General features: G+C 44.0%; 2 protein-coding genes and 1 pseudogene across 3 annotated transcripts in view; 1 reads left to right on the top strand and 2 right to left on the bottom strand.

Annotated features, from left to right (window-relative positions):
- Nucleotides 1-7,373: 7,373 nt before the first annotated feature.
- On the bottom strand, nucleotides 7,374-9,457 carry LOC116810499 (small ribosomal subunit protein uS5-like; annotated as a pseudogene).
- Nucleotides 9,458-9,837: 380 nt separating this feature from the next.
- On the bottom strand, nucleotides 9,838-22,923 carry HSPD1 (heat shock protein family D (Hsp60) member 1). The gene is made up of 12 exons (XM_032755064.2): nucleotides 22,770-22,923; nucleotides 21,670-21,845; nucleotides 20,130-20,382; nucleotides 18,303-18,385; nucleotides 17,667-17,762; nucleotides 17,178-17,271; nucleotides 16,356-16,524; nucleotides 13,230-13,329; nucleotides 12,024-12,269; nucleotides 11,346-11,520; nucleotides 10,885-11,063; nucleotides 9,838-10,221 (listed from the first exon to the last, which is right to left on the bottom strand). The coding sequence occupies exons 2-12, from the start codon at nucleotides 21,841-21,843 to the stop codon at nucleotides 10,069-10,071; spliced, it is 1,722 nt and encodes a 573-aa protein (XP_032610955.1). The 5' UTR covers nucleotides 21,844-21,845; nucleotides 22,770-22,923; the 3' UTR covers nucleotides 9,838-10,068.
- A 188-nt stretch (nucleotides 22,924-23,111) lies between these two features.
- HSPE1 (heat shock protein family E (Hsp10) member 1) overlaps nucleotides 23,112-26,876 on the top strand; it is a 51,548-nt gene continuing 47,783 nt past the window's right edge. The window contains exons 1-4 of one of the 2 annotated variants that reach the window (XM_032755068.2): nucleotides 23,112-23,430; nucleotides 24,065-24,229; nucleotides 25,984-26,073; nucleotides 26,153-26,393. In XM_032755068.2, the coding sequence (XP_032610959.1) occupies nucleotides 23,428-23,430; nucleotides 24,065-24,229; nucleotides 25,984-26,073; nucleotides 26,153-26,203 (309 nt within the window). In that variant the 5' untranslated portion in view covers nucleotides 23,112-23,427 and the 3' untranslated portion in view covers nucleotides 26,204-26,393. Of the gene's footprint in view, nucleotides 23,431-24,064; nucleotides 24,230-25,983; nucleotides 26,074-26,152; nucleotides 26,394-26,876 lie in introns of those variants that run through there. The other variant, XM_032755070.2, reaches the window with a different exon arrangement.

The raw sequence follows: 26,876 nt of genomic DNA, 5'->3' as shown, positions 1-26,876 counted from the left end.
GGTATGTGTTACAAAGCAACATCAAGCTTGTTTTGACCTAAGGGCAGGATTTGCAGTGAACAGTAGATAAAGTAGAACTCTTAGAGGCATTGTAGACGTGAAACTTGGCATCTATGCTTTACGTATAATAAGGGGAAAAACAATACCATGTTTATAAACTTTTTGAAAATGGCATCTGGCCAGTGGAGTCTGAGGGGAAGACTGATGGGATGGGGCTGTTAGATAAGATTTTTCTCTTTGTGGGAGGATCCTTCGAAGAGAAATTCTCCTTATTTTTACCTGATTTGAGAACATGAAGTTTGTAGCTACGTCTGCTATTTTTTCGCTATGAGGAAGAGCCAAGATAATTCAGAGATGCCAACTCAGAATTCTAACATCATTAAGGGTGAATGAACCATCCCTGTAGTTGCCAACTTTGCACTTCTGGTTATGTGAGATAACAGACATCTAGTGTTGAAATTCACTTTTAGTCTGGTATCAGTGGCTACTTGCAGCCGCCCTTCTGCCCCAATCTGAACTGGTTGCCCTCCAGGATGTTGCACAGCTATAATTGCAGGGCTTTCTTGCAATCATCCTGGGACTTCCCTTCCCCTCTCTCCTCTTTGGGACCTGCTATTTCCTGAATTTTTGGCTTCCTCTTATTTTGATGTGCTCTCTCAAAATGCTGGGGCAAATCCACTAGTGGCTTCCTGAGAAAGGGCTAGTGAGAGTAAATTTTTTTTTTTTTTGAGGCAGAGTCACTCTGTCGCCCAGGCAGGAGTGCAGTGGCGCAATCTTGGCTCACTGCAACCTCCGCCTCGTGGGTTCAAGCGATTCTTCTGCCTCACCAGTAGCTGGGATTGCAGGTGCCCGCCACCATGCCCAGCTAATTTTTTTGTGTTTTTAGTAGAGATGGGGTTTCACCACGTTGGTCAGGCGGGTCTTGAACTCCTGACCTTGTGATCTGCCCATCTCAGCCTCCCAAAGTGCTGGGATTACAGGTGTGAGCCACAGCACCCGGCCTCAAGTTTTTATTTTTATACTTTCTCTTTTTGTATTAAGAAAAGCGTGGGCAGACACGGTGGCCAGACACTAATCTAATTAGTGGCAGACACTAATCCCAGCACTTTGGGAGGCTGCAGCAGGCGGATCACCTGAGGTCATGAGTTTGAGACCAATCTGGCCAACGTGGTGAAACCCCATCTCTACTAAAAATACAAAAATAGCCAGGCATGGTGGTGGGGGCCCGTAATCCTAGCTACTCAGGAGGCTGAGGCAGGAGAATCGCTTGAACCTGGGAGGCGGAGGTTGCAGTGAGCTGAGATGGTGCCACTGCACTCCAGCCTGGGTGACAGAGCAAGACTCCGTCTCAAAAAAAAAGAAAAAAGAAAGAAAAGCATAATTACTACAAATTACAAAGGACTAAAGCCAGACTGGAATAATGAATGAATCACATCAGCCCAGAAAGCAGATACTCTCAATATTAATATTATAATACAAGCTTGTTCAAGTATTTTACATTTTTTGTGTGTTGCCTTTTTAAGTGTGATATCCTGTAAAGATAATGTACTATGAACATAAGCCAGATGACCAGTTTCGCTCTCCAGTGAGAAACAGGCTGTAAGTTCTTACCTTCTCTGCTATCAACATGGCTGAAGGTAGAGACGGGTGGGGGCTGGGGAAAATCCAGGGACCCTTTCACACAGGAGGAACTCTAGGGTTCCATCTAGGAGGGTGCCAGATAATCCAGATTACTCTACTTAGGCTTTTGGCAAAAAACAACCCTCATCCTCCCTAACTAGTCAACGGTGATCCTTGCCCCTCCTCCTGACTTCCAGGGCCTTCTGAGCTGCCTACTTTCTTTTGTAAATTCAATCATCAGCAAAGGGAAAAGAGCTATAATTGAACAAAACTTAAGACATGTAATAACTGTGATGGGCTCAGCACCTCTATCTGAGCTGGGGCAGGGGCAGATGGCCCTTCTCTATTAGTGCATTTGCTTATCACAAATACATTGGTCCTATATTCACGTGTCTTCAGAAAGTGAAGAGGTAAACTTTGCAACATTAACTCCTAACATGTTACAAAAAGTCATTTGCCAGGCAGAGTGGTGCATGTCTTTGGTCCCAGCTACTCAGGAGGCTGAGGTGGGAGGATTGCTTGATCCCACGAGGTCAAGGTTGCAGGGAGCCAAGATCGCACCACTGCACTGCAGCCTGGGCAACAGAGTGAGACAACAGTGAGGCAACAGGTGTCTCAAAAAAAAAGAGAAAAAAAAAAAGTCCATGCCCCCACTATCACTAGCCTCTGTTGAAATGAAGTCCTCACTTCTGTGCCCCAAAAGAAATTCCTCTTGCAGGGGTATCTGTGAAGAGAATGGCAGCCCCCTGGCCTGTGGGTAAACTCTAGATAAGAGCAGCCTTTTTCCAGACCCCAAGGCTTCCTTGTGTCCCCAAACCCAGCAGAGGACAAACACTTAGGTTTTTTTTGGTGCTGGATACAGCACCGGGCTAAGTGAGCTGAAGGAAAGGGGTAACAAAGGGAAGGAGGAGGGGGTCCAGGAGTTCAGTGTCTGGTACAGTGTGGGGCAGGCACCAGACTGGCTAAGGAAAGGCCTCAGATCCCACTATCATGGCAGAGACTAGACCCTCATTCTTGGTTCGAGACAAATTGAGATGGGCTTCCCACATACCAACCACTGGGAGGGCAAAGGTGGAGAAAGGGCACAGGCTGAAAGCAATGAGGTGCCCAAGATAAAGGGCAAGCCCTTGTCAGCATGGGATATTGTCTCCTACTCCCAACCTTTGATCCCAACAGAGGAACCAGTTGAAAAGCAGAGCCCAAGATATTTCGGTAAGTCAGCAACAAGACCACAAACTTCTCTGTCTTGCCCAGTTCCCACTAAGAGTCGTGACCGTATCTGATACACATCCTACCTAGTCTGTGTAGCTCAGTCCCTTCATCACTGATAGCTTCTGATGGCAGTCGACTCCAGCTATTTCATTGTCATTCACATGCAGTCAGTGGCTGAAGAAAGGTATACTCTATGTCGACATAGACCTTCCTGCCACAGGGCTTCACCAACTGACAGGATTCCACCCAGCCCCCAAGTCCTCCTCACCCCTTATTCCCAGGTGGGCAGAGGTAGATGGCTTGCAGAGAGGGGGATGCAAGATGGGGAGACTCCACCAGACCTTAGGAGGAGAATTAATGTTGCCTTTCTAGGGTCGTTTTTATACCTTTCTGGTCATTCAGGATATTAACTAGACTCAAGAAGAGGCTCCATCTTAATCCAACTACAGTTGCAGGATCTGGGTTACTGTTAATGTGTAACCTGCTTGGTTGCACAGGTCAGTGTGATGCTGAGCCTTTACCCTTAGAATAAGTCCCTTTTTTGTTTGTTTTTTATAACAAAGCTTTACTTGTTAGATTATGATGTTCTTATGTCCTTTGTGTTTCAGAGATGTTAATGTTTAGAGAATTGATACCTTTCCCGGAAATGAAGTACTCTTTTAAGTTGTTAGGTACCTAACTCCTGTTATTTATGGTATATTGACCTGATTTGTCTATTAACATAGATATAAGTTTCATAAATAGAAACTATTTACAAGACAAAATGCTGAAAATTATATAGAAAGTTATGTCTATCTCATGAATTTATTAATATTCATGAGTTCCTCTCAAAAATTTAGTTCCCTGGAAAGTTCAATATTTCTGGAGAATTTGGATAACCTCCGCCCCCTGGGTTCAAGCAATTCTCCTGCCTCAGCCTCCTGAGTAGCTGGGACTACAGGCACGCACCACCATGCCCTGCTAATTTTTATATTTTTAGTAGAGATGGGGTTTCACCATGTTGGCCAGGCTGGTCCTGAACTCCTGACCTCAGGTGATCTGCTAGCCTTGGCCTCCCGAAGTGCTGGGATTACAGGCGTGAGCCACTGCACCTGGCCATGATTCTTACCAGTTTTATTTCACTCCTTCCTGTTTACACATATAGAAACAAGAATATAATCTATGCCTTGTCAGCAGACATGTATGTCAGCACTCCTGCTTATTTTATTTATTTTTTTTAGACAGAGTTTCGCTCTTGTTGCCCAGGCTGGAGTGCAAAGGCATGATCTTGGCTCACTGCAACCTCTGCCTCCCAGGTTCAAGCGATTCTCCTGCCTCAGCCTCCCGAGTAGCTGGGATTACAGGCATGCACCACCATGCCCTGCTAATTTTGTATTTTTAGTAGAGACGGGGGTTTCTCCATGTTGGTCAGGCTGATCTCGACTCCCAACCTCAGGTGATCTGCCTGCCTTGACCTCCCAAAGTGCTGGGATTACAGCTGTGAGCCACCGCGCCTAGCAACACTCCTGCTTATTAGAAACATAATGTTCACCAGTTTATGTTAGAACTTTTTCTATATATTCACTTTCCTCTTTTAAGTATCATTATGAACACTTTGCTTCGTTCTAAGTAACCATAATGATTTGTTATTGATACTCAAAACGTACTAACTTTGCCCAGTAAACCCCTTGGGCAGGCTCTTCTTTTTTGGGGGTTGGGGGGCCAGAGTCTCACTCTGTCACCCAGGCTGGAGTGCAGTGGTGCTATCTCGGCTCACTGCAACCTCTACCCCCACAGGTTCAAGCAATTCTCCTGCCTCAGCCTCCTGAGTAGCTGGGACTACAGGCGCAAGCCACCACACCCTGCTAATTTTTGTATTTGTAGTAGAGATGGGGTTTCGCCATATTGGTCAGGCTGGTCTCGAACTCTTGACCTCAGATGATTGCAAAAAGCCGGGTGTGGTGGCTCACGTCTGTAATCCCAACACTTTGGGAGGCCAAGGCGGGTGGATCACTTGAGGTCAGGAGTTCAAGACCAGCCTGGCCAACATGGTGAAACCTCGTCTCTACTAAACATACAAAAATTAGCTGGACATGGTGGCGGGTGCCTGTAGTCCCAGCTATTCTGGAGGCTGAGGCAGGAGAATCACTTGAACTGGGGAGGCAGAGGTTGCAGTGAGCTGAGATCAAGCCGTTGCACTCCAGCCTGGGCAACAGAGACTCTGTCTCAAAACAAAACAAAACAAAAAGTGAAGTAGAGGTTCCTCTTCAAAGAGACTTTCCTCCCTGTCTGATTAAGAAGAAATAGCAACTTCTTCTAGAAGCAAAATTTATTCAAAGACCTGTGCTAACATTCTTAAATATCTGCTAGCCATAATAAAGAAATCAATGTACTTTGTGCTCTTAGCTCCCACAATTTAGCCTAAATATTTGCCCTGGCATGCTTATACTGGTCCAAGCAAACATTAGGTCATAGCCTGTTCCTCTTCCTTATTTGGAGGTGTTTTTTTTAACCTTTCTCAGCATCCCGCAAATTACTTCCTCCTGCCTGTGTTCTCTGTCTTTGCCTCTTTTGAAAAGTTCTAAGCTGCTAGCCAATCGGGACAAATAGAGAATGTGAGGTCCCATTCCAGTGAATGGAAACCGGACACAGCAGTAGGGTGGATGCACCAGGTTATAAATGACCCCGTCTCTTTTGTTCGGTGTACTCTCGTGGCAAAACTGCTGGTGAGTGTACCCTTTCTGCAGAAAGTAAAAATGGCCTTGCTGAGAAAATTAAATATATGGGCCGGGCACGGTGGCTTACGTCTGTAATCCCAGCACTTTGGGAGGCCGAGGTGGGCAGATCACAAGGACAGGAGATTGAGACCATCCTGGCTAACACGGTAAAACCCCGTCTCTACTAAAAATACAAAAAAATTAGCCAGGCGTGGTGGCAGGCACCTGTAGTCCCAGCTACTCGGGAGGCTGAGGCAGGAGAATGCATGAACCCGGGAGGCGGAGCTTGCAGTGAGCTGAGATTGTGCCACTGCACTACAGCCTGGGCGACAGAGGGAGACTCTGTCTCAAAAAAAAGAAAAAGAAAAAAAAAAGAATTATTGATGGGCACAAGTGCTACTGTTGCTACTACTACTATTAGACCATTTTTTTAGTGACAAAGTCAAAGATTTCATTTAAGGTTACTAAATTCAAACTATTCAGACTGAGTATTTTCAGTGTGACAAACTACACTGTACTTTTCCTACTCCAACATTGACAGTCCGCATTTAACTGTTTGAAAATCAGACTGGGCCAGGGGTGGTGGCTCACACCTGTAATCCCAGCACTTTGGGTGGCTGAGGATCACGAGATCGCACCACTGCGCTCCAGCGTGGTGACAGTGAGACTCCATCTCAAAAAGCCTAAGTAACTTCCACAGTCTCAGAGCTGTTAAGTGGTAGACCCAAATTTGAACCAGTTTTTTATTTAAACACTTAAGATCTCAACCTAAGAACAAGCTAAGCAGGATCTAGGCAATTGTTGCAAGAAACCTGAAGCTGCAGCCAGAGGAATTGGGAAATTCCGTTTTCCTTTCTTAGCTTGAGAAGCACCCAAGGTCACACTTACTGGTGAAACCAGAACTAGACCAAAAACCTGAATTCCTAAGTCCTATGTCCTTTCTATCACTGTTTTTTTTTTTGTTTGTTTGTTTTTTTTGAGATTCTGTCGCCCAGGCTGGAGTGCAGTGGTGCGATCTCGGCTCACTGCAACCTCCGCCTCCTGGGTTCAAGCGATTCTCCTGCCTCAGCCTCCCAAGTAGCTGGGATTACAGGTGCCTGTCACCATGCCCAGCTAATTTTTTGTATTTTTAGTAGAGTCGGGGTTTCACCATGTTGGTCGGGCTGGTCTTGAACTTCTGACCTCAAGTGATCTGTCTGCCTCAGCCTCCCAAAGTGCTGGGATTACAAGCATGAGCCACTGGGCCCGGTTGGCAGTTAGACTTTCAGAGTCTCAGTTTATATAAATGTAGCATAGGTTTAATAGTCCCAAACCTAACATTGAGGGTTAAAATTACCTATCCTGATGTCTAACGCATAGCAACACTTGGTTTATTTTTCCTCTCCTGTTAATCTCTAGAGTCTCTTGTCACTCTCCCTGCTCTAATACGAACTAAGTCCAGGTGTTTCTTACTCCTTACTTGTTCTTCTAATAAACTAGTTGGTCTTTTTTTTTTTTTTTCACCCTTAATTCACTTTATTTTTCTTGTATAAAAACCCTGTTGTAGGCCGGGCGCGGTGGCTCACGCTTGTAATCCCAGCACTTTGGGAGGCCGAGGCGGGCGGATCACGAGGTCAGGAGATCGAGACCACGGTGAAACCCCGTCTCTACTAAAAATACAAAAAAATTAGCCGGGCGTGTGGCGGGCGCCTGTAGTCCCAGCTACTCGGAGAGGCTAAGGCAGGAGAATGGCGTGAACCCGGGAGGCGGAGCTTGCAGTGAGCCGAGATTGCGCCACTGCACTCCAGCCTGGGCGACAGAGCCAGACTCCGTCTCAAAAAAAAAAAAAAAAAAAAAAAAAAAACCCTGTTGTAGCCACAGCTGGAGCCTGGGTCCGCTGCACGGAGACTCTGGTGTGGGTCTTGACGAGGAGATGGTCAGTGAATTCCTGATAGGGAGACTTGGTAAATACAGTCTCCTTCCAGAGGTCGGGGGTCAGGTAGCTGTAGGTCTTAGAAATGGCATCAAAGGTGGCCTTGGTGAAGTTGCCCAGGGTGGCAGTGCAGCCCCTGGCTGAGGTGTAGCAGTCATCGATACCAGCCATCATGAGCAGCTTCTTAGGCACAGGTGCGGAGACGATGCCAGTGCCCCTGGGTGCAGGGATGAGGCACACCAGCACAGAGCCACAGCGGCCTGTCACCTTGCAAGGGACGGTGTGGGGCTTGCCGATCTTGTTCCCCCAGTAGCCTCTGCGCACGGGGACAATGGAGAGCTTGGCCAGGATGATGGCCCCACGGATGGCGATGGCCACCTCCTTGGAGCACTTAACACCCAGACCGACGTGGCCATTGTAGTCCCCGATAGCAACAAATGCCTTGAACCTGGTGCGCTGGCCGGCACGGGTCTGCTTCTGCACTGGCATAATCTTCAAAACCTCATCCTTGAGAGAGGCCCCCAGGAAAAAGTCAATGATCTCTGATTCCTTAATCGGCAGGGAGAAGAGATAGATCTCCTCCAGGGACTTGATCTTCATGTCCTTGACCAAGCGGCCCAACTTGGTGACGAGCATCCACTCCTTATCCTCGGCCTTGCCTCCGCGAGCTCCGCGGCCTGGGCCCCGACCCCGTCCACGGCCGCGACCCCGGCCCCGGATGCCACTGCCGAAACCTCCGCGGAAGCCACCGCGGTTCTCCAACCCAGGGCCTCCGGGCCCCCTCGCTGCACCGGCGTCATCCGCCAATTGGTGTTTTCTCGCTTTTTTTGACTGGATCTCCCTGTTTCCCTAGGTTAGAGGCAGCTGACTCGGTCACTTCACGCCATTCTCCTGCCTCAGCCTCAGCTGGGACTACAGGCGGCCGCCACCACGCCCAGCTAATTTTTTGTATTTTTTAGTAGAGACGGGGTTTCACCGTGTTAGCCAGGAGTCTCGATCTCCTGACCTCGTGATTCGCCCACCTCGGCCTCCCAAAGTGCTGGGATTACAGGCGGGAGCCCCCGCACCCGGCCGGCCTCTGAAGATGTAAATTATCTCTAGATTTATTTTACTTGAGTTTGCTTGCTTGCCACTTTTACAGCCCAAACTACATTCTAGACAAGATTTCTTCAGTTAACATGCCTTTTTTTCAATCCCCTCTCATTTGCTGACCAATCCTCCTTTTTTAAATTTCTTTGGGTACATAGCAGGTGTATTTATTTCTGGAGTACGAGACGCCTTGATGTATGCATGCAATGTGAATAATCATATCATGGAGAATGGGGTATTAGCCCCTCAACCATTTATCCTTTGTTACAATCCAATTACTTTTTTTATTTTTTTGAGACGGAGTCTCGCTCTTTCACCCAGGCTGGAGTGCAGTGGCGCGATCTCGGCTCACTGCAGGCTCCGCCCCCCGGGGTTCACGCCATTCTCCTGCCTCAGCCTCCCGCCTAGCTGGGACTACAGGCGCCTGCCACCTCGCCCGGCTAATTTTTTGTATTTTTAGTAGAGATGGGGTTTCACCGTGTTAGCCAGCATAGTCTCGATCTCCTGACCTCGTGATCCGCCCGCCTCGGCCTCCCAAAGTGCTGGGATTACAGGCGTGAGCCACCGCGCCCGGCCCATTCTTTTATTTTTAAATATACAATTATTATTGACTATAGTCACCCCGTTGTGCTATCAAATAGATCCTTTTATTTTGTACCCCAAACACAACCAAATTAGCAAAGCCAAAGGTATTCTAGGTACAGGATTTCAAGTGACTGACTTTTCATGTGATGATGGACTTTATTTTTCCCCTCTACTTCTGTCCAAGGTAAGGACAGCAGAAATATTTGCCTCAATGCCTCGTTTGCAGCAGCAGCCCAAAGGCCACGCTGAGGAGCTGGAGTTAACCTTCTAACCTCCCAGATTTTACAGCTCCAAGAGAGATTACATCCTTGCACCGGGGAAAATAGAAACTGTCTTTCCCCATTATCAATGGAATAATGTAGTTCAGTCTGCAACAAAGAGAAACACGAAAACACCATAGGTAGGATAATGTTTTACACACACGCCAGCCTGCCCCTTCAACTGGCTTTCAATTTTCAGTATGTTCTAATCATGGAAAGGCTAACACAATTATTAACTTTAAACAAATTTTTATTACACAAAGGTTGTCACATAATTGGATATTTCTCTACTTTGTACACAATTATTCTCACTCTCCACAGAAAGGCTGCTTAACTTCTCATCTGGTGGTGGCAAGCACTAAAATCCTGATTTTAACAGAATAGTAGTAAAAATGCCTCAGTGATTTAAGTTGAAAGCAGTACATTGGTACGTGGCTCTTGTACCCAGTATCAGGAATGTACAAATGTTTTTTATTCAAAAATACAAAATAAATTATCTGTAGGCATGGACAATGACAGCAGTAAACCATTATGTATTTTGTCAACTGAAACCAGTAACTGATGGTTATAGTGATTTTCAGCCAGCCTTTTTCTTCATTTTCTCCAACTGACTTCTCTGAAGTTATTGGTGAGGAACACTGCCTTGGGCTTCCTGTCACAGTTCATTAATAAAGGTAAAGCACTAGTCTAGGAGTTAGAACATGCCACCTCCCATACCACCTCCCATTCCACCCATTGCACCCATTCCAGGGTCCTTCTCTTCTTTAGGAATTTCTGTGACTACAACTTCTGCTGTAGTTAACAGAGAGGCCACACCAGCAGCATCCAATAAAGCAGTTCTCACAACCTAGAAAAAAATTTAATTAAACATTAGTTTTCCCTTAGTAAAATATGAGCAAGACTTACTGAAAATTTCTGTCTGGGCATGCTGGCTCACACCTGTAATCCCAGCACTTTGGGAGGCTGAGGCAGGTAGATGACTTGAGGTTAGGAGTTCGAAAACAGCCTGGCCAACATGGTGAGACCCCCATCTCTACTAAAAATACAAAAATTAGCCAGGCATGGTGGTGCATGCCTGTAATCCCAGCTACTTGGGAGGCTGAGGCAGGAGAATCGCTTGAACCCAGGAGGTGGAGGTTGTCACTGCCTGCACTCCAGCCTGGGCGACAGAGCGACTGTCTTAAAAACAAAATAAAACCCTGTTCTGGGTATCTTGTAAAGTATTCTCACTGCCAGGCAGGAACAGGGTGTTCCAGATCCATCCTGATTTTTTCCTGCCTGCAGGCATGGACTCAACTGCTACTCAAGGGATCCTGCTTCCTTTTAGTGGAGTATTAAATATCTAGGTGCTGGAAATGTACATGAGAATTGTTGATGGGCACAAGTGCTATTGCTGTTGCTACTGCTATTAGACTATTTTTCTGGTGACAAAAATCAAAGATTTGGGATGTGGGGATACATTAACAAAATGAACAACAAAAGAATTTTTAGAAAGTGTTCAACCATTTACCTTTGTTGGGTCAATAATTCCTTTTTCCACCATATTCACAAAATCTCCAACCATAGCATCATAACCAACTTCTGAGGAACTTTGCATAATTTTCTCAACTATCAAAGATCCTTCAACACCTGCATTCTTAGCAATGGTCATTGCTGGAATTTTGAGTGTTCTTTTAATAATTTCTATACCTACAGAGAAATTTCAGCAAAATTTTAATACTTTCATTTGTAAATATTGTAACACATTTATAATTTGTGAGGATATTGATGTAGGGAAATCCCAATCCTACTACAGATCAAATCATTTCCTCTGAAAAAGATGTGATGCATGTTTAGCTCTGACATTAGCACTATTCTACTTCTGTTATTCAGGAAATGGATGTGCTATTCCATTTAGGGGACTGCAACATTATTATTCTAACAGAAAAACTAAAATCAGGCCACAAACTCATTTAAAAGGTAACTTTTTACCAATTTTTTGATCTTCATTAGCTGGAGTCAGTGAGTCCAAGGCTGGAATGCATCGAAGCAGGGCACAACCCCCTCCCAAAACAATGCCTTCTTCTACAGCAGCTCTCGTAGCATTAAGGGCATCTGTAACTCTGTCTTTCTTTTCATTCACTTCAACATCACTTGTCCCACCAACCTAAAGACGAAAAGAATTCCAGTTAGTATGGCCTCTTCATTCAAGATGCTAATTGCCAAGTCATTTAAAAGCAGTTTACTTAAGCAATCCTGGGGTGGGTGTGGTGGCTCACACCTGTAATCCTAGCACTTTGGGAGGCTGAGGTGAGTGGATCCCTTCAGGTCAGGAGTTTGAGACCAGCCTGGCCAACATGGTGAAGCCCTGTCTCCACTAAAAATACAAAATTAGCCAGGCATGGTGGCAAGTGCCTGTAATCCCAGCTACTTGGGAGGCGGAGGCAGAAGATTCGCTTGAACCCAGGAGGCGGAGGTTGCAGTGCCCCGAGATCACACCACTGCATCCCAGCCTGGGTGACGGAGAGCTCAAAACAAAACAAAATTCCACTATGAAGTTAATTCCTCAAATACTTGTTTAGTTCCATGGTACTACTGGGGGATACTACAGAAGCAAAATCATTCTTGGACTCAGAACCCAAGAAACTTATTCATAATAATGAATCTTACCTTCAGCACAGCTACTCCATCTGAAAGTTTTGCAAGCCGTTCATTCAGTTTTTCCTTTTCATATTCACTAGTTGTGACATCTAACTGCTCAATGATTTCTTGAATACGTTTTTCAATTTGAGCCTTGTCACCTTTTCCTTTTAAGAGCATGGCATCATCTTTGGTCACAATGACCTCTCCAACTTTTCCTAAGTCATGAGGCTGAACGTCTTCAAGATTCAGAGTCAACCCCTCTTCTCCAAATACCTACAAAAAGAGTTAAACATAAACCCGTTGTAGGTTACGGTTTATGCCATTATACCAAGTTTATTAATATACCATGCAAGAGAATCATCGAAATACTTTATTTCTTTGATAGATTTTAAGATCACTGTTAGTCCAGAACAAGACTTGAGTATAGTCTTTCACTGCATTTCCAACTTAATTCTCACAACTCTGGTAATTATTATCAGCCTTTTTTTGCGGAAAAAAACATCCAAGGTCACACTTACTGGTAGAGCCAGGATAAGACCATAGGCCTTGACTCTCAAGTCCTACATCACTCGTAGCATACACTTCTACCTTTCAAAACTGAGCTACCTCAAAACTGAGCTCGGTAGCTCATGCCTGTAACCCCAGGACTTTGGGAGGCGGAGGCAGGCATATTGCTTGAGTCCAGGAATTTCAGAAGCCTAGGCAATATAGTGAGACCCATCACTACTAAAAGTAAAAAAATTAGCTGGGCATGGTACTGCACCTGTAGTCCCAGCTACTTGGGAGGCTGAGACGGGAGGATTGCTTGAACCCAGGAGGTGGAGGTTGCAGTAAGCCAAGATTGCGCCACTGCATTCCAGCCTGGGTGACACATCAAGACACCCTGTCTCAAAAAAAAGGAAACCCCACAGATATAGTCAATAAGAACAGTCAATATAGATCAAGATAGTCAAGACAGATCAAGACACCCTGTCTCCAAAAAAAACCCCCAAAAAAACAAAAAGGAAACCCCTTATTCAGTCAATAAGATTTAGTCAATATAGAACAGTCAATAAGCTCATTCTTAGGCCAGACTCGTGGCAAATTAAAGGGAATTTAATCCAACCCCTACCTTCCAAAGAGCCAAAAGAAACAGATACCTGTAGTATCTAATTGTGAAAAATGTTAAACTATCTATAAATTCCAGACAAGTATAAACATTCAGCAAACCATTATCACATTTATTTTACTTACTGCACCACCAGTAGCAATAGCCATATCTTTAAGCTGGTTCTTTCTATTGTCACCAAACCCTGGAGCCTTGACTGCCACAACCTGAAGACCAACCTTTAGCCTGTTAAGAATAGTTGATAGTAAGATTTAAATGAAATAAAAATGCCTATCTGTTTAATTCCCCTCAAGCTGTTACTAGATTACTTAGGACTCCCTAAGTAATCTGGTTTGGTTTTGCTTTCTTTTCTTTTTTTTTGCTTCCTAGCAATTTTTGATCAAATTAAGACAGGAAATATCTGAGACAGTTAAGGCTATTTTCTATTAATTATACTTGTCCATATCTGTTTACCTTCTTAATAAACTGTTGGCCTGGCCGGGCATGGTGACTCAGGCCTGTAATCCCAGCATTTTGCAAGGCCGAGGCAGGTGGATCACGAGGTCAGGAGTTCAAGACCAGCCTGGCCAAGATGGTGAAACCCTGTCTCTACTAAAAATAACAAAAATCAGCCAAATGTGGTAGTGGGCACCTGTAATCCCTGCTACTCAGGAGGCCAAGCAGCAAAAATCACATCACAGTAAGTTATAGGATACAGTGATAATGATTATGAATGGTAGAAAAACAATAATTGCTAAATATTACATTTGAGGGTCATTTAATAAACATCTACTCCATATATTAATGCTGAGTTTTGAATGAGCACTGTTCTGAATTCACTTCTTTTATAAATGTTATACAAAAAGCTGACAGTATTGTTAAGCTCACCTGAAATTTTTACCAGGTAAATGAATACTTGTAATGTGCAATCAAATGTCCATTTGAGAGCAGATTGTGAAACAGAAGGAATGTTCAAACTTCAAGACAGCTGGTCTATTTTATTAAGGACCCAAATAAAAATCAGAGGAATACGCTATATGCTATGTAAACTGGATATCCCACTTTTCAACTAGCAGTAAAATGGCTTAATGAAAATTCTGTAGGCTTGTTTTTTTCTGGCCTCAAGTCTTCAAGTCTCTTTTTTTTGTTGTTGAGACAGAGTCTTGCTCTGTTGCCCAGGCTAGAGTGCAGTGGCGAGATCTCGGCTCACTGCAACCTCTGCCTCCCGGGTTTACGCCATTCTCCTGCCTCAGCCCGCCACCACGCCCAGCTAATTTTTTGTATTTTTAGTAGAGACGGAGTTTCACCGTATTAGCCAGGATGGTCTCGATCTCCTGACCTCGTGATCCACCTGCCTCGGCCTCCCAAAGTGCTGGGATTACAGGCATGAGTCACCACGCCCAGGCAAGTCTTTTCTGGCCAGCCAAGTCTTTTCTTAATCCCTCCAAAAAAACAAATCCAAGCTAAGAAAAACATTCCAGGGTAAGGAAGCTTATTAGAGCTTTTGGGTCAGATCAAAACGTGTAATATCTAAAACATACCTGTTAATGTATGCATTTCTACTATAACGAAATGGAAAGAAAAGTCTTGCTTCTGACATACTTCAATTCTCAGATAAGAACAAACATGTTAATAATGCCCTTAGATTGTCTGCAGCATGAACATTACCTGTCTTAAAGTTTAAACTAATAGTAAACTATAGCTTAAAGTGTAGATTTAAATAAGTGATTAGACCCCACCTTATTTTAGATTGGGTGCTATTTTCTCTACTTCAGACTATTTAGTAAACATTTAACAACAGACTAAATACTTGATCACAGCCAAGTGTAGTGGCTCATGCCTGTAATCCCAGCACTTTGGGAGGCTGAGGTGGGAGAATCACTTAAGATTCACCAACAGTTTAAGACTAGCACCAACAGTTTAAGACTAGCCTAGGCAACATATTGAGACCTCGTCTCTACAAAAAAATTAAAAGATCAGCCAAGTGTGCTTGTGCAAGTGTGTAGTCCCAGCTACTTGGGAAGCTGAGGCAGGAGGATTGCTTGACCCCAAGAGTTCAAGGCTGCAGTGAGCTATGATCGTGCTGCCGCAGCCCAACCTAGGTGACAGAGTCTGTCTCTCAAAATAAATAAAAATATTCGATGGTGAAATACACTTACATCTGAGTTATTTATTTAGAGACAGAGTCTCGCTTTGTTGCCCAGGCTGGGGTGCAGTGGCACAATCTCGGATCACTGCAACTTCCACCTCCCGGATTCATGTGATACTCCTGCCTCAGCCTCTGAGTAGCTGGGATTACAGGCGCACGCTACCATGCTCTGCTAATTTTTATATTTTTAGTAGAGACGGGGTTTTACTATGTTGGCCAGGCTGGTCTCGAACTCCTGATCTCAGGTGATCCACCCACCTGTGCCTCCTCAAGTGCTGGGATTATAGCTGTGAGCCACCATGCCTGGCTCTGAGTTATTTGGAAGTTAGTTGTTTACTTCCCTTTTCTATGCAAAATAATATTCTGAAAATATACATATTTTTAACCAGAAAAACCTTAAAAAAAAAAAAAAAAAAAGACTGACACTTGAACCCAGGAGGCTTGAGCCAAGATTGAGCCACTGCACTACTGCACTCTGGCCTTGGTGACAGAGACTCTGTCTCCAAAAAAAAAAAAAAAAAAAAAAATTACAAGGCCGAGCGCCGTGGCTCATACCTATAATCCCAGCACTTTCGGAGGCTGAGGCGGGCGGATCACGAGGTCAGGAGTTCGAGACCAGCTTGGCCAATATGGTGAAACCCCGTCTCTACTGAAAATACAAAAATTAGTCAGGTGTGGTGGCGCACACCTGTAGTCCCAGCTGCTTGGGAGGCTGAGGCAGAATTGCTTGAATCCAGGAGATGGAGATTGTAGTGAGCCAAGATTATGCCACTGCACTCCAGCCTGGGCCAGGGAGTGAGACTCTGTCTCAAAAAAAAAAAAAAAAATTACAAGATTCAGTCATGTGCCTTCAAAACACTTGCAAAATACAGAGAGGTACCCATGTGCTAAATTAGTCTATTCTATGAGAAAGCTAATCAAAATAGTAAAGACTTTGGGGTCCCTTTCAAAAACACAACCACAAGGATACATAGAGCACACCCGATTTACACAATTACAATTCTAGATACAAACCCAACTGGATCAAATGTGGAGGTACACATGATGGAGACTGCAAACAGCAATACAAATAATTCTGTCTTTCACCCAGAAATATAAATAATCAAATACCACTGCCTATTACCTATTCAAGACGAGTGTACTTAGAGCTTCTCCATCAACATCTTCAGCGATTATGACCAAAGGCTTACGGTGAGCATTGGCAATTTCAAGAGCGGGTACAATGGACTGGACACTAGAAATTTTCTTTTCACTCAACAGAACATAGGCATCCTGGAATTCACATTTCTGACCTGTAAAAATAATGAAGATTTCAAAAATATACAAAAAATGACTGCAATACATTTAAATGAAAAGCTAAACCAAGGTTCCAATACACTTTAAAATTGACCAGTGAGTTTGTTTTCCTCCTTCATTTCTCATATGCATTAACTTTTGGAACATACACATTTATTTTTTAGAGGATGACACCAACTAATACCTATAGTTCGACACACATTAGGAAAGTATATTTTAAAAATTTCAGGAGGCCAAAGCAGGCAGATGACTTGAGGCCAGGAATTCAAAACCAGCTTGGCCAACATGGCTAAACCTTGTCTCTATTAAAAATTCAAAAATTGGCCAGGCACAGTGCCTCACACCTGTAATCCCAGCACTTTGGGAGGCCAAGGTGGGTGGATCACCTAAGGTCAGGAGTTAAGAGACCAGCCTGGCCAACATGGTGAAACCCCATCTCTACTAAAAATACAAAAATCAGCCTGGCATGGTGGCGTGTGACTGTAATCCCAGCTACTTGGGAGACTGAGGCAAGAGAATCACTTCAACCTGGGAGGCGGAGGTTGCAGTGAGCAATGCGCCACTGCATCATGCCACTGCACTCCAGCCTGGGCAACAGAGAATGAGACTCTGTCTAAAAATAATAAATCAGTTATTGATTTGTTCTTACCTTTTGATGTATTAATAAAGTATGGAGAAATATAGCCTCGATCAAACTTCATGCCTTCAATAATTTCTAATTCATCATTCAGTGTTTTTCCATCCTATGAAAAGTCAAAGAATTAGGTATATAGATTTCATTGAACACAAAACATGGAATTACAGGCCAGATTAATAAGAACAGACCCCTCTGGCCATAAGAGATGTAGAGTATGAAAAAGCCCAGGACATCCAATTGCACTTCTGCAAAAAAATCCCAAAAGTGCTTATGTGAATAATCATTTAAGTTAGGATGGATTCATTTCATGGAGCAAAGGCTAATTCACATAAAACACAGTAAGTACTTTATACATGTGCTGAGACTACATATGAAGGAATAAAAAAGCTGTTTTTAAAACACAGAATTTTTCTGTTTGGAAAATTCAGTTTTGATCATCAGATAACTCAAACTTTTGATCATCAGATAACTAAAATTATCTTTAAAAATAAACACACTTGCCTTTACTGTGATGACACCCTTTCTTCCAACCTTTTTCATTGCATCAGAGATGATATTGCCAATTTCTTTGTCTCCATTTGCAGAAATCGTAGCAACCTGAAATAATCAAGTTACTCTTCGAAATTAAAAGGTAAGGCTAGTGCCCTCAGTCAGTTCCCTTACCTTTTCCCAGTAACTTCCAAATTGATATTTCCATCCAGGGGAGAGAAGGGGAATTTACGTTATGGTAGTTTTCATGAAGTACTGGTTCTTTGCTCTTTTCCGATTCATTATTTGACTACATTGTTTTGAAGAATATGATATATAAAACTATTCTTGTAACAAAAAGTTTAAAAATGCTGACTTCATTACAAACTGACAAAACTTATGCACCTTTGACAATGGCTAAGAACATTTTCACAATCATACGAATGCATTTTACAGCCATGTAGAACTAAAATGACAACCACATGCAGAACTAAATGACAACCATTATGGTCATAATTCTTTTCAAAGGTTTTAGCAGTAAGAAACAATGATTCTAATATTGATGATTGGGTAGTATTGTTATTCTGACATTGGTGTGATCAAGGAAAAAAAAAATCACACATGCCATTAAATTTTCTTTAAAAAACATATAACGTGTTAAGTCCTTACCTGTGCAATTTCTTCAGGGGTGGTCACAGGTTTAGACTGCTTTTTAAGTTCAGCAATTACAGCATCAACAGCTAACATCACACCTAGTTCAACAATATATGTCATTACAATGTTTATTTCTCTCATGGCTTCTATGTCAAGTAGAAATCTTGAGATTTGTGACAAATATTTTAATGCCTTAACTTAAAAAAGTTTTTTTTTTTTTTTTTTTTTTTTTTGAGACAGGGTCTTGTTCGGTCGCCCGGGCTGGAGTACAGTAGCACAGATCATGGCTCACTGCAGCCCTGACATCCTGGGCTCAAGGGAGTAGCTGAAACCACAGGATCAAGCCACCATGCTCAGCTTCTTTTATTTTTGTAGACAAGGTCTCACTATGTTGCCCAAGGTGGTCTTGAACTCCTGGGCTCAAGCGATCCTCCCACCTCAGCTTCCCATGTAGCTGGGACTACAGGCATGTACCTATGCTTGGTCTTTAGTGCCTTAATATTAAATTTACACATAGCTTCTGAGACAGTGCTTCTTAATAACACAGAGTTGGGTGGCATGTACTTAAACAGTAACTTTAGGTTCACACAGTAAATAAAATCTCACAATGCCAAAATTTTGAAAATAGGACTAAAACAAGGTAGATGTGTAGTTTCAAGAATCTCACCACTGAACTCATCCTACGCAAATTATTCCTAACCCAATCATGCTGTTTCCAATAGGGTCCCCGACACTTCTCATGTCCATTAGATGATGCAAAAAAGGACCAAAATGGTTAACACTCCCTTATTTTCAACAAGAAGTACAGTTCTTAAATGACAGGAATCTGTTGTGACTATGCCTCTGCAGGTGTCAATTATCTGAAATCCCCTCAATTTAGTATGTATTATGAACTAACAAAATATTTTTGTTTTACATCAGTCTTAACAGTCCCATTTTGCTCAATTGGGAATAGTGCTAGCTCTCGTTTGAGAAATGTTACTTCAAAAAAAATCCAATGCAAGGTGTTGGTAAGTCCTCTTCATAACCTTAATTAATACTTGTTAGTGATTTACAGTAAAACTGCTTTTAGTGAAGTGTATTCACTTGGCCCATAAACATTGAAATAGATGAGGTAATGATACATTAGTAATGTAGTAATACATTAGTATGCCAATTCTGACAAAAAATTACCAATAGCTCCCCCACCTTCACTCACAAGAGCGTTCCTGGTTTGAACCCTAACATACCCTAGATATACACAGCAATTCTGCTAATATTAGCACACAGCTAATAAATGACAAACATGGGACTAGAATTTAAGTCTATACTGTCATGAACCTCATGCTGAGGAGCAAATTGTTAGTTAAGTTGCACTCCAGTTACAAGCACTAACAAAACACAAACCAATAACATGGTGTGTGCTATTAAGAAAAAATAAACTGAGGAAAACATTACTTTCTGACATTCTGAATGATCCAGTGTATTCAGTCTTACTTTCTACACAACTAAACTAAAAATTAGCCAGGAATGGTGGTGAGTGCCTGTAGCAGTCCCAGGTACTTGGAGGCTGCGGCAGGAGGATTGCTTGAGCCCAGGAGTCCAGCCTGGGCTACAGAGCAAGATCCTGTCTCTAAAAACAAAAGAAACCAACTAAATAAAATATCAAAATTACCTAACAGTACCTACCCACCATACAGCCAAGCTTGCTAAAGGAAAACCCAGTTTAAGATTTCTCCAGGCCAAGAGGAGGAATGAGAGAAGGATTAATTTCCTCAAGTAACACTTTCCTTAGGTCCAAGGAATCAATGCCTTAAAGCACACTGAAGTTTAGAACACCGTAGTGACAACAGACATTCCTACCTCTCCTGATTTCCACTGGATTAGCACCTTTGCTAATCTTCTCGAAGCCTTCCTTGGCTATAGAGCGTGCCAGTACAGTAGCAGTGGTAGTGCCATCCCCAGCCTCTTCATTTGTGTTATTGGCAACATCTTGAACAAGTTTAGCTCCAATGTTTTTATATTTATCCTTTAAGTCAATTGACTTCGCAACAGTCACACCATCTTTTGTTACTTTGGGACTTCCCCAACTCTGCTCAATAATCACTGTTCTTCCCTAGAAGAAAAAAATGTAACAGCATCACACATACCCTAAGGACGATTTACATTTTAAAAAATGAGCAGTCTTCATAATAAAGCAACTACTTCAAAGTCTTAACATAAGTTGTGTCATTTTTATCAGTCTTGCAGCATGAGTCTCAAGGGCAAGTTTATCGACATTCTTTGTCTACAGACAAAATGACTTGATTCTCTGCCAAGAGCATAATTTTGAACTAGGTAATTTAGGAGATTAAAATCCTAGGGACTAAAATTTGTCATCTTATAAAATGAACAAGAACACAAGACAATAAAACAATCTTCCTATCACTTATACTTAAGTTTTAGTTAGTGCCTGTTATCTTTTAAAGTAATGTGACTTGTTTTAAAATTCGTTTAACTAAAATATTAACCATCAAGGCAAGTAGTGTGCTCTTCCAGGTTCACTCAACATAAAACTTCAACCATGGCACAAAGTTATTGGCCATCCTTCGGATTTGAACTAAAGCTGCTACTTTCTATTTGTGAGGTGTGCGAATGCTGTATTTTTATGCAGTTTTTGGATCACTTGATATCTGAACTGTCTTCAAACTGAAATGAAGCACCGTTTGACTGCACACCACCTTCAAAGGCCTCCTCAAAATATTACCCCTATTAAATGAGACTTATTTTAAATATGCTTTGGAACAAGAGAACAGCAGAAAACCGATGCGTAAAACTAGCATCTTGGGGTGGAGGAGAGAACGGGAAGCTACTGTATAATCAGTACAAAGTTACAATTTTCCCATATAAAAAGTTTTGGAGATGAATAGTGGTGATGACTGCACAACATAAATGTAATTAAATGTCCCCAAAGTGCACACTTAATGGTAATTTTATGTTGCGTACATTTTACTACAATAAACCAAAAAAAAATTTAGCACCCACAAGCACGTATCTAAGGAATTATGGAAGATAAGTTAAACTCTTCTCTCTACACTTGGCATGAACTACTGGGAAAGGATCCAAATTTTAACTTGGGCAAGCAAAATTCTACCTCGATTTAAGAATCCACCTTGAGCTATAAGTTACTACCCGATTACATCACACATTGAACAAAATAGTTTCGAAAATCTGGCTGAAGCAGTTTAAGCTTTAAGATCATGTCTAAGAAAAAAAGGTTAACCAATACTTCAGAATTCTTACATGTAAACTAAGTTCTCTCAAAAATGGATACGAAAGTACTGTTGAATAGTTCAGTGCGACTATTTGTGAGTAAAATGCTATTAATAATACTGCAATTACAATAAAATAAAAATACTGATACCTTTGGCCCCATTGTAACGGCCACAGCATCGGCTAAAAGGTCTACACCTTGAAGCATTAAGGCTCGGGCATCTGCACCAAATTTTACATCTTTGGCATAAGCCCGAGTGAGATGAGGAGCCAGTACCCTGGACACCGGTCTCATCTGGCGAAAGACTGTGGGTAACCGAAGCATTTCTGGGGATGGAAGCAAATAGATCATCAGAACTACCACCCGTGGTGCGCTGCAGAACAAACATGCCCACCTGTGCAACAGAGCAAGCAACGTGAGATGCTGAGCCTGGCTGACCTCCGCCAGCCACTACGCCTGAATGACGGAAGGCGCCGCAGCTTCGGAACATCAGCCACTAGCGCAAGCTAAAGAGGCCGCCCCGGCGCCTGACCTATAGCACTAGCACAAAACACATGCAGCTGCTTCCCCACGGCCACCTATCCCTGCCGCCAAAAATGAGTTAATCTTTCACCGCGAAAACGGCCTTGTGGGCAGACCCACTCCAACTGTGGCCCCTGAGAAACCAAGTCAGCCGGAGAGAGGCAAGTTACAAATCCAAGTGACCAGGGAAGTTAAAAGTATTCCTGACGATGCAAAAAGCCGCTCAGCAAAGTGTCTCCATGGATCCCCCCCCAAGGCTACTGTATCAGAGCAGCCAACAAGGCCGCGACGCTGGGGGCGGCGGCCCGGCCCACTCGGCGCGAGCCCACGTGTTCTTCTTTCCGAACGCCCCCAGCAAGGTCAAGAGTGGAGGCGCGGTATCCCAGCTGCCTGCGGGGGAAAAAATCGGTTCCCTCGCGTACACCACCCTCCCCGGTTCCCTGAAGTCGGCCAGGCGCAGGTTGCACCAGCGGGCCTCAGTGGTTACAATCCCCCAAATTCAATCCCCACGAGTTGTCCCTCCCGCGCCCAGCCGAGGTCCAGGATCCGCGTCGCACGTGATGGAACCCGCATGGACCGGCGAGGCCTGGACCCGCGGGCCTAGGCCTGCGGCGCGGTGCGGAACTCCAGGCTGTCGCCGCCCGCACCCTCCAGCAGGACGGCAGAGGAGGAAGGCCCACTCGGGGGTCGCAGGCGCCGGGGGGAGGCGGCGCGGGAAGGCCGCGTACCTGCGGGGCGGCGGCAGGGCGTGCGCGCGGCGAGTCAGGTCGTCGGCGGCGAGTGAGGGACAGAGTGCAGGGCGCACACCGCAATGAGCCCGTGTCCCCTCCCTCCGCCTCTACCCCCGCCCCGCGGCACCGCGTGTGCAGGCAGCTCCCACCCGCTTCCCGTCAGCCGGGGCCCTGCAATCTGCACACCCTCCTCGCGAGCCCCGCCCCTGCCTGCCCGCGCAGGGTGTGCTAGCGCGCTCAGCCCTCTCCGGCCGGCTTAGGCTAGTTCCCGGGCCGCGCTCGGTTCCAGAACTTTCCGGAAAATGCCGCGCTCCCTACGGCTCAAGGGTCAAATCGCGTCATTTCCGGGAGGGGACGAAGGGGTAGTTCTTTCACCTCCGCTGGGCGCCTAGAAAAGCCTAGAAACAGCTCCTCTTTTCTTCCGCCTCCGAGTTTTCGCGTCAGCGTCCTGCGCAGGGCCCTTGGGGCGAATCGCGGTGCGCGTCGGGGCGACCGCCCTCCCTCCCTGGGAGGGGTGAGGGGGGCTAGCGGCGGGGGTTGGGGCGAGGGCGCCTGCGCGCTGGGTGGTTTTTTCACGTGTCGCCAGGGCCGGACCGCGAGTCTCTCCTTGCGGCGCTACACTAGAGCGGAGTACGAGTCTGAGGCGGAGGGAGTCATGGTGAGTCCCGCGTGGCCCCGGGGCCTGCAGGCCCGGGCCTGTCTGAGGCGTACGGGGATCCCTGACGCCCCTCTTTTGTTGGGCTGGGCGGGAGGGATTGGTGGCCACTCAGTGACCAGCGCCCGCTGGCACCTTGGAGCAGCAAGGCCCGCCCGACCCTTTTGTCCCCCAGGGCTCTTTGCACGCGCGTGTGCCGCCGGTGTGTAAGGCAGGGGGGCGGGAATCCGGGCGCACGCGCAGCGTCCCACCTGCTTCTGCAGGGCCTTTGTGGATGTGTAATATCTTGGGTAAAAAGCATGGTGCCAGGCAGGGAGCTTGACCCAGCGTTTCCTGAAAATTTCTGGAAAAACCTGAAGAAGGAAAACATTTGACCTTGGAATAAACTAAGGTTGACCTTAAAGCTGGTCTAGTTGCTAACCGGAGGAGCGACAACGACCCCTAACAGACGTAAGGAATCGGAAATTAAACTTAGAATATTGGTTAGTACATTCAAATGCGTTTCCTTAACTAATAAGCTGAGGTTTGGTGTTAACTTTCAAAGCCAAAACGTGTTGAGATGTATAGCACGGTGGCGTTGCCTGTTGATAATGTGATTACATTTAGTTTTTGTTTCAAAACATTTCTCTTCCTACAGGCAGGACAAGCGTTTAGAAAGTTTCTTCCACTCTTTGACCGAGTATTGGTTGAAAGGAGTGCTGCTGAAACTGTAACCAAAGGAGGCATTATGCTTCCAGAAAAATCTCAAGGAAAAGTATTGCAAGCAACAGTAGTCGCGGTTGGATCGGGTTCTAAAGGAAAGGTAAATAGGGGCTGCAGTGGAACTATTTTTTATAGTGTGCAGTGGAGGGAAAAGAAGTAATTCTGGAGTATTAAAAGTCGCCTATTAAGTAGAGTTTATGTCGTTTTCAAGATCATTAACTGCTTTGGTTCTAATCTGTTTCTTAAAAGGAAATGACTAATATAAAGTTGCTTATTTTATGTGATAGTTTCAGAGTATTAAAAATTGTCCTCAATAGGCTGGGCGCGGTGGCTCTCGCCTGTAATCTCAGCACTTTGGGAGGCCGAGGTGTGTGGATCACAAGGTCAGGAGTTCAAGACCAGCCTGACCAACATGGTGAAACCCTGTCTCTACTAAAGATACAAAAATTAGCCGGGTGTGGTGGCGTGCGCCTGTAATCCCAGCTACTGGGGAGGCTGAGGCAGGAGAATCATTTGAACCTTGGAGGCGGAGGTTGCAAGGAGCCGAGATCATGCCCCTGCATTCCAGCATGGGCAACAGGGCAAGACTCCGTCTCAAAAAAAAAAAAAAAAAGCCCTCAATAGCAATTTGGTAGCCTAGTGTGATCAGTGTTTGCCTTACATCCTAAATTTTTAATAAGACAAAAGAGGCTGTGCGTGGTGGCTCACACCTGTAATCCTTGCATTTTGGGAGGCTGAAGCAGGAGGATCGTTTGAGCTCAGGTTCAAAACCAGTCTGGGCAACATAGTGAGACCTCCTGTCTACAAAATAAATAAATAAATAAATAAATAAAAAAGATGTGCTTCAAGGTAAAATGAAGGAGCATTTAAGAATTGAGAGGAAACTTGGACTGTTCGTTTAACTAACACGTTGAAATTGCCCTAATCTTAACCAGTTGGGGCCTTAGTTGGTATACCTATCCGAGGAACAGGTTGGTCAGTCTTGTCCAATCTGGAGCCCAGGACAGCTTTGAATGCCACCTAATGCAAATCCCTAAACTTTCTTAAAACCTAGTATTTTCCAATTTTTTTAAAGCTTATCAGCTACTGCTAATGTTAGCGTATTTTATGTGTGGCCCAACACAATTCTTCCAGTGTGGCCCAGGGAAGCCAAAAGATTGCACACCTCTGTTTTAGATGTTCCTCAGTTAATTGTTTAGGCCTCGGCCTTCTAAAGATGTCAGCCAAAATACACAGTAAATGCCGTTGGGGCCAAATAATGTTAACTGCATCGTTTCAGTTGCTTCTGAGGAGGAAAGCTCTACTGAGGAGCTGTCATGGAGTTAGGAATAGGAAGACTTTGGGGAGTGGACACTTAGCTGCAGTCCCTTTCCCCAAATCTGTTCTTTGGAGGGAACAAAACAATCACAAGAGAAGCGTATGTTCTAAATCCAAAAAAATATTAAATTTTTGTATGTTGAAAGAAGGAAAATATGACCATTTGTATATGGCATTTTCTGGGTGCTGGCTACTGTTGCAGGTTTATTTCATATAGTTGATATGTTAATATTTAACAGTTATAAAGTTAGCTTTAGTTAACTAAAGTTAGCTTTTCCAGAATATTTTCTTGAACTTTTACGTTGGAGTCAGGTTTTGTTTAAGCCACTGTGTATTATTTCAAAGTGTAACTACAGTGGTATTTTTGAGTGAAGATCTGTAATTCTAGTATGAATTGTATCACTTAGCCACGAAGTATATTTTTAATATAATTGGATTTGAGTGAGCATGTTTCATTAGTTGTAGTGATTTAAAAGTTAACTGTTTATGTTGGGTGAACTAGATATCTTTGCTAATAAACATCCTTCCTTTTTTAAGGGTGGAGAGATTCAACCAGTTAGCGTGAAAGTTGGAGATAAAGTTCTTCTCCCAGAATATGGAGGCACCAAAGTAGTTCTAGATGACAAGGTGTGTAAACTTAATAATTCTCCAAAGAAGTCAGATATTTGCGATTAGTTGTCTTAACTAGTGGTTTCTTCACTTGCAGGATTATTTCCTATTTAGAGATGGTGACATTCTTGGAAAGTACGTAGACTGAAATAAGTCACTATTGAAATGGCATCAACATGAAGCTGCCCATTCCACTGAAGTTCTGAAATCTTTCGTCATGTAAATAATTTCCATATTTCTCTTTTATAATAAACTAATGATAACTAATGACATCCAGTGTTTCCAAAATTGTTTCCTTGTACTGATATAAACATTTCCAAATAAAAATATGTAAATGAGTGGTTAATCTTTAGTTATTTTAAGATGATTTTAGGGTTTTCTAGTTTATGCTTTTTTTGTTTTTCAATTAACCCGCAGAGAATTTTGGGAAACAAGATTTTCTAGGTAGGTGCATTTTCACACTGAATTTAGCTTTATTAATACATGATTGATACTGATACCAAGCCATGGATTTACTTTTTTTTTTTCCTGAGACAGATTCTCACTCTGTCACCCAGGCTGGAGTGCAGTGGTTTGATCTTGGCTCACTGCAACCTCCGCCTCCTGGGTTCAAGTGATTCTCCTCCCTCAGCCTCCCGAGTACCTGGGATTACAGGCGTGCACCACCACGCCCAGCTAATTTTTGTATTTTTAGTAGAGACAGGTTTTGCCATGTTGCCCAGGCTGGTCTCGGACTCCCAAAGTGCTGGGATTACAAGCGTGAGCCACCACTGCAACATTCAGATTTCAAATATAACAAGCTAATGAGTTACAGGTCTTAA

The sequence above is a fragment of the Hylobates moloch genome, unplaced genomic scaffold (genome assembly GCF_009828535.3).
Source record: "Hylobates moloch isolate HMO894 unplaced genomic scaffold, HMol_V3 SCAFFOLD_1, whole genome shotgun sequence".
Classification (NCBI taxonomy): domain Eukaryota; kingdom Metazoa; phylum Chordata; class Mammalia; order Primates; family Hylobatidae; genus Hylobates; species Hylobates moloch.
This window is presented reverse-complemented; position numbering and strand designations above follow the sequence as displayed.

Bases quoted from the DNA above. Each gene is read 5' to 3' on its own strand.
- HSPD1 (XM_032755064.2), bottom strand. From the start codon at position 21,843: ATGCTTCGGTTACCCACAGTCTTTCGCCAGATGAGACCGGTGTCCAGG. The intron at 20,383-21,669 runs GTATCAGTATTT...TTTTTCTTCTAG, and splicing joins CCGTTACAATGGGGCCAAAG to GGAAGAACAGTGATTATTGA. The intron at 12,270-13,229 runs GTAAGTAAAATA...CTCTTTTTGTAG, and splicing joins CTATTGCTACTGGTGGTGCA to GTATTTGGAGAAGAGGGGTT.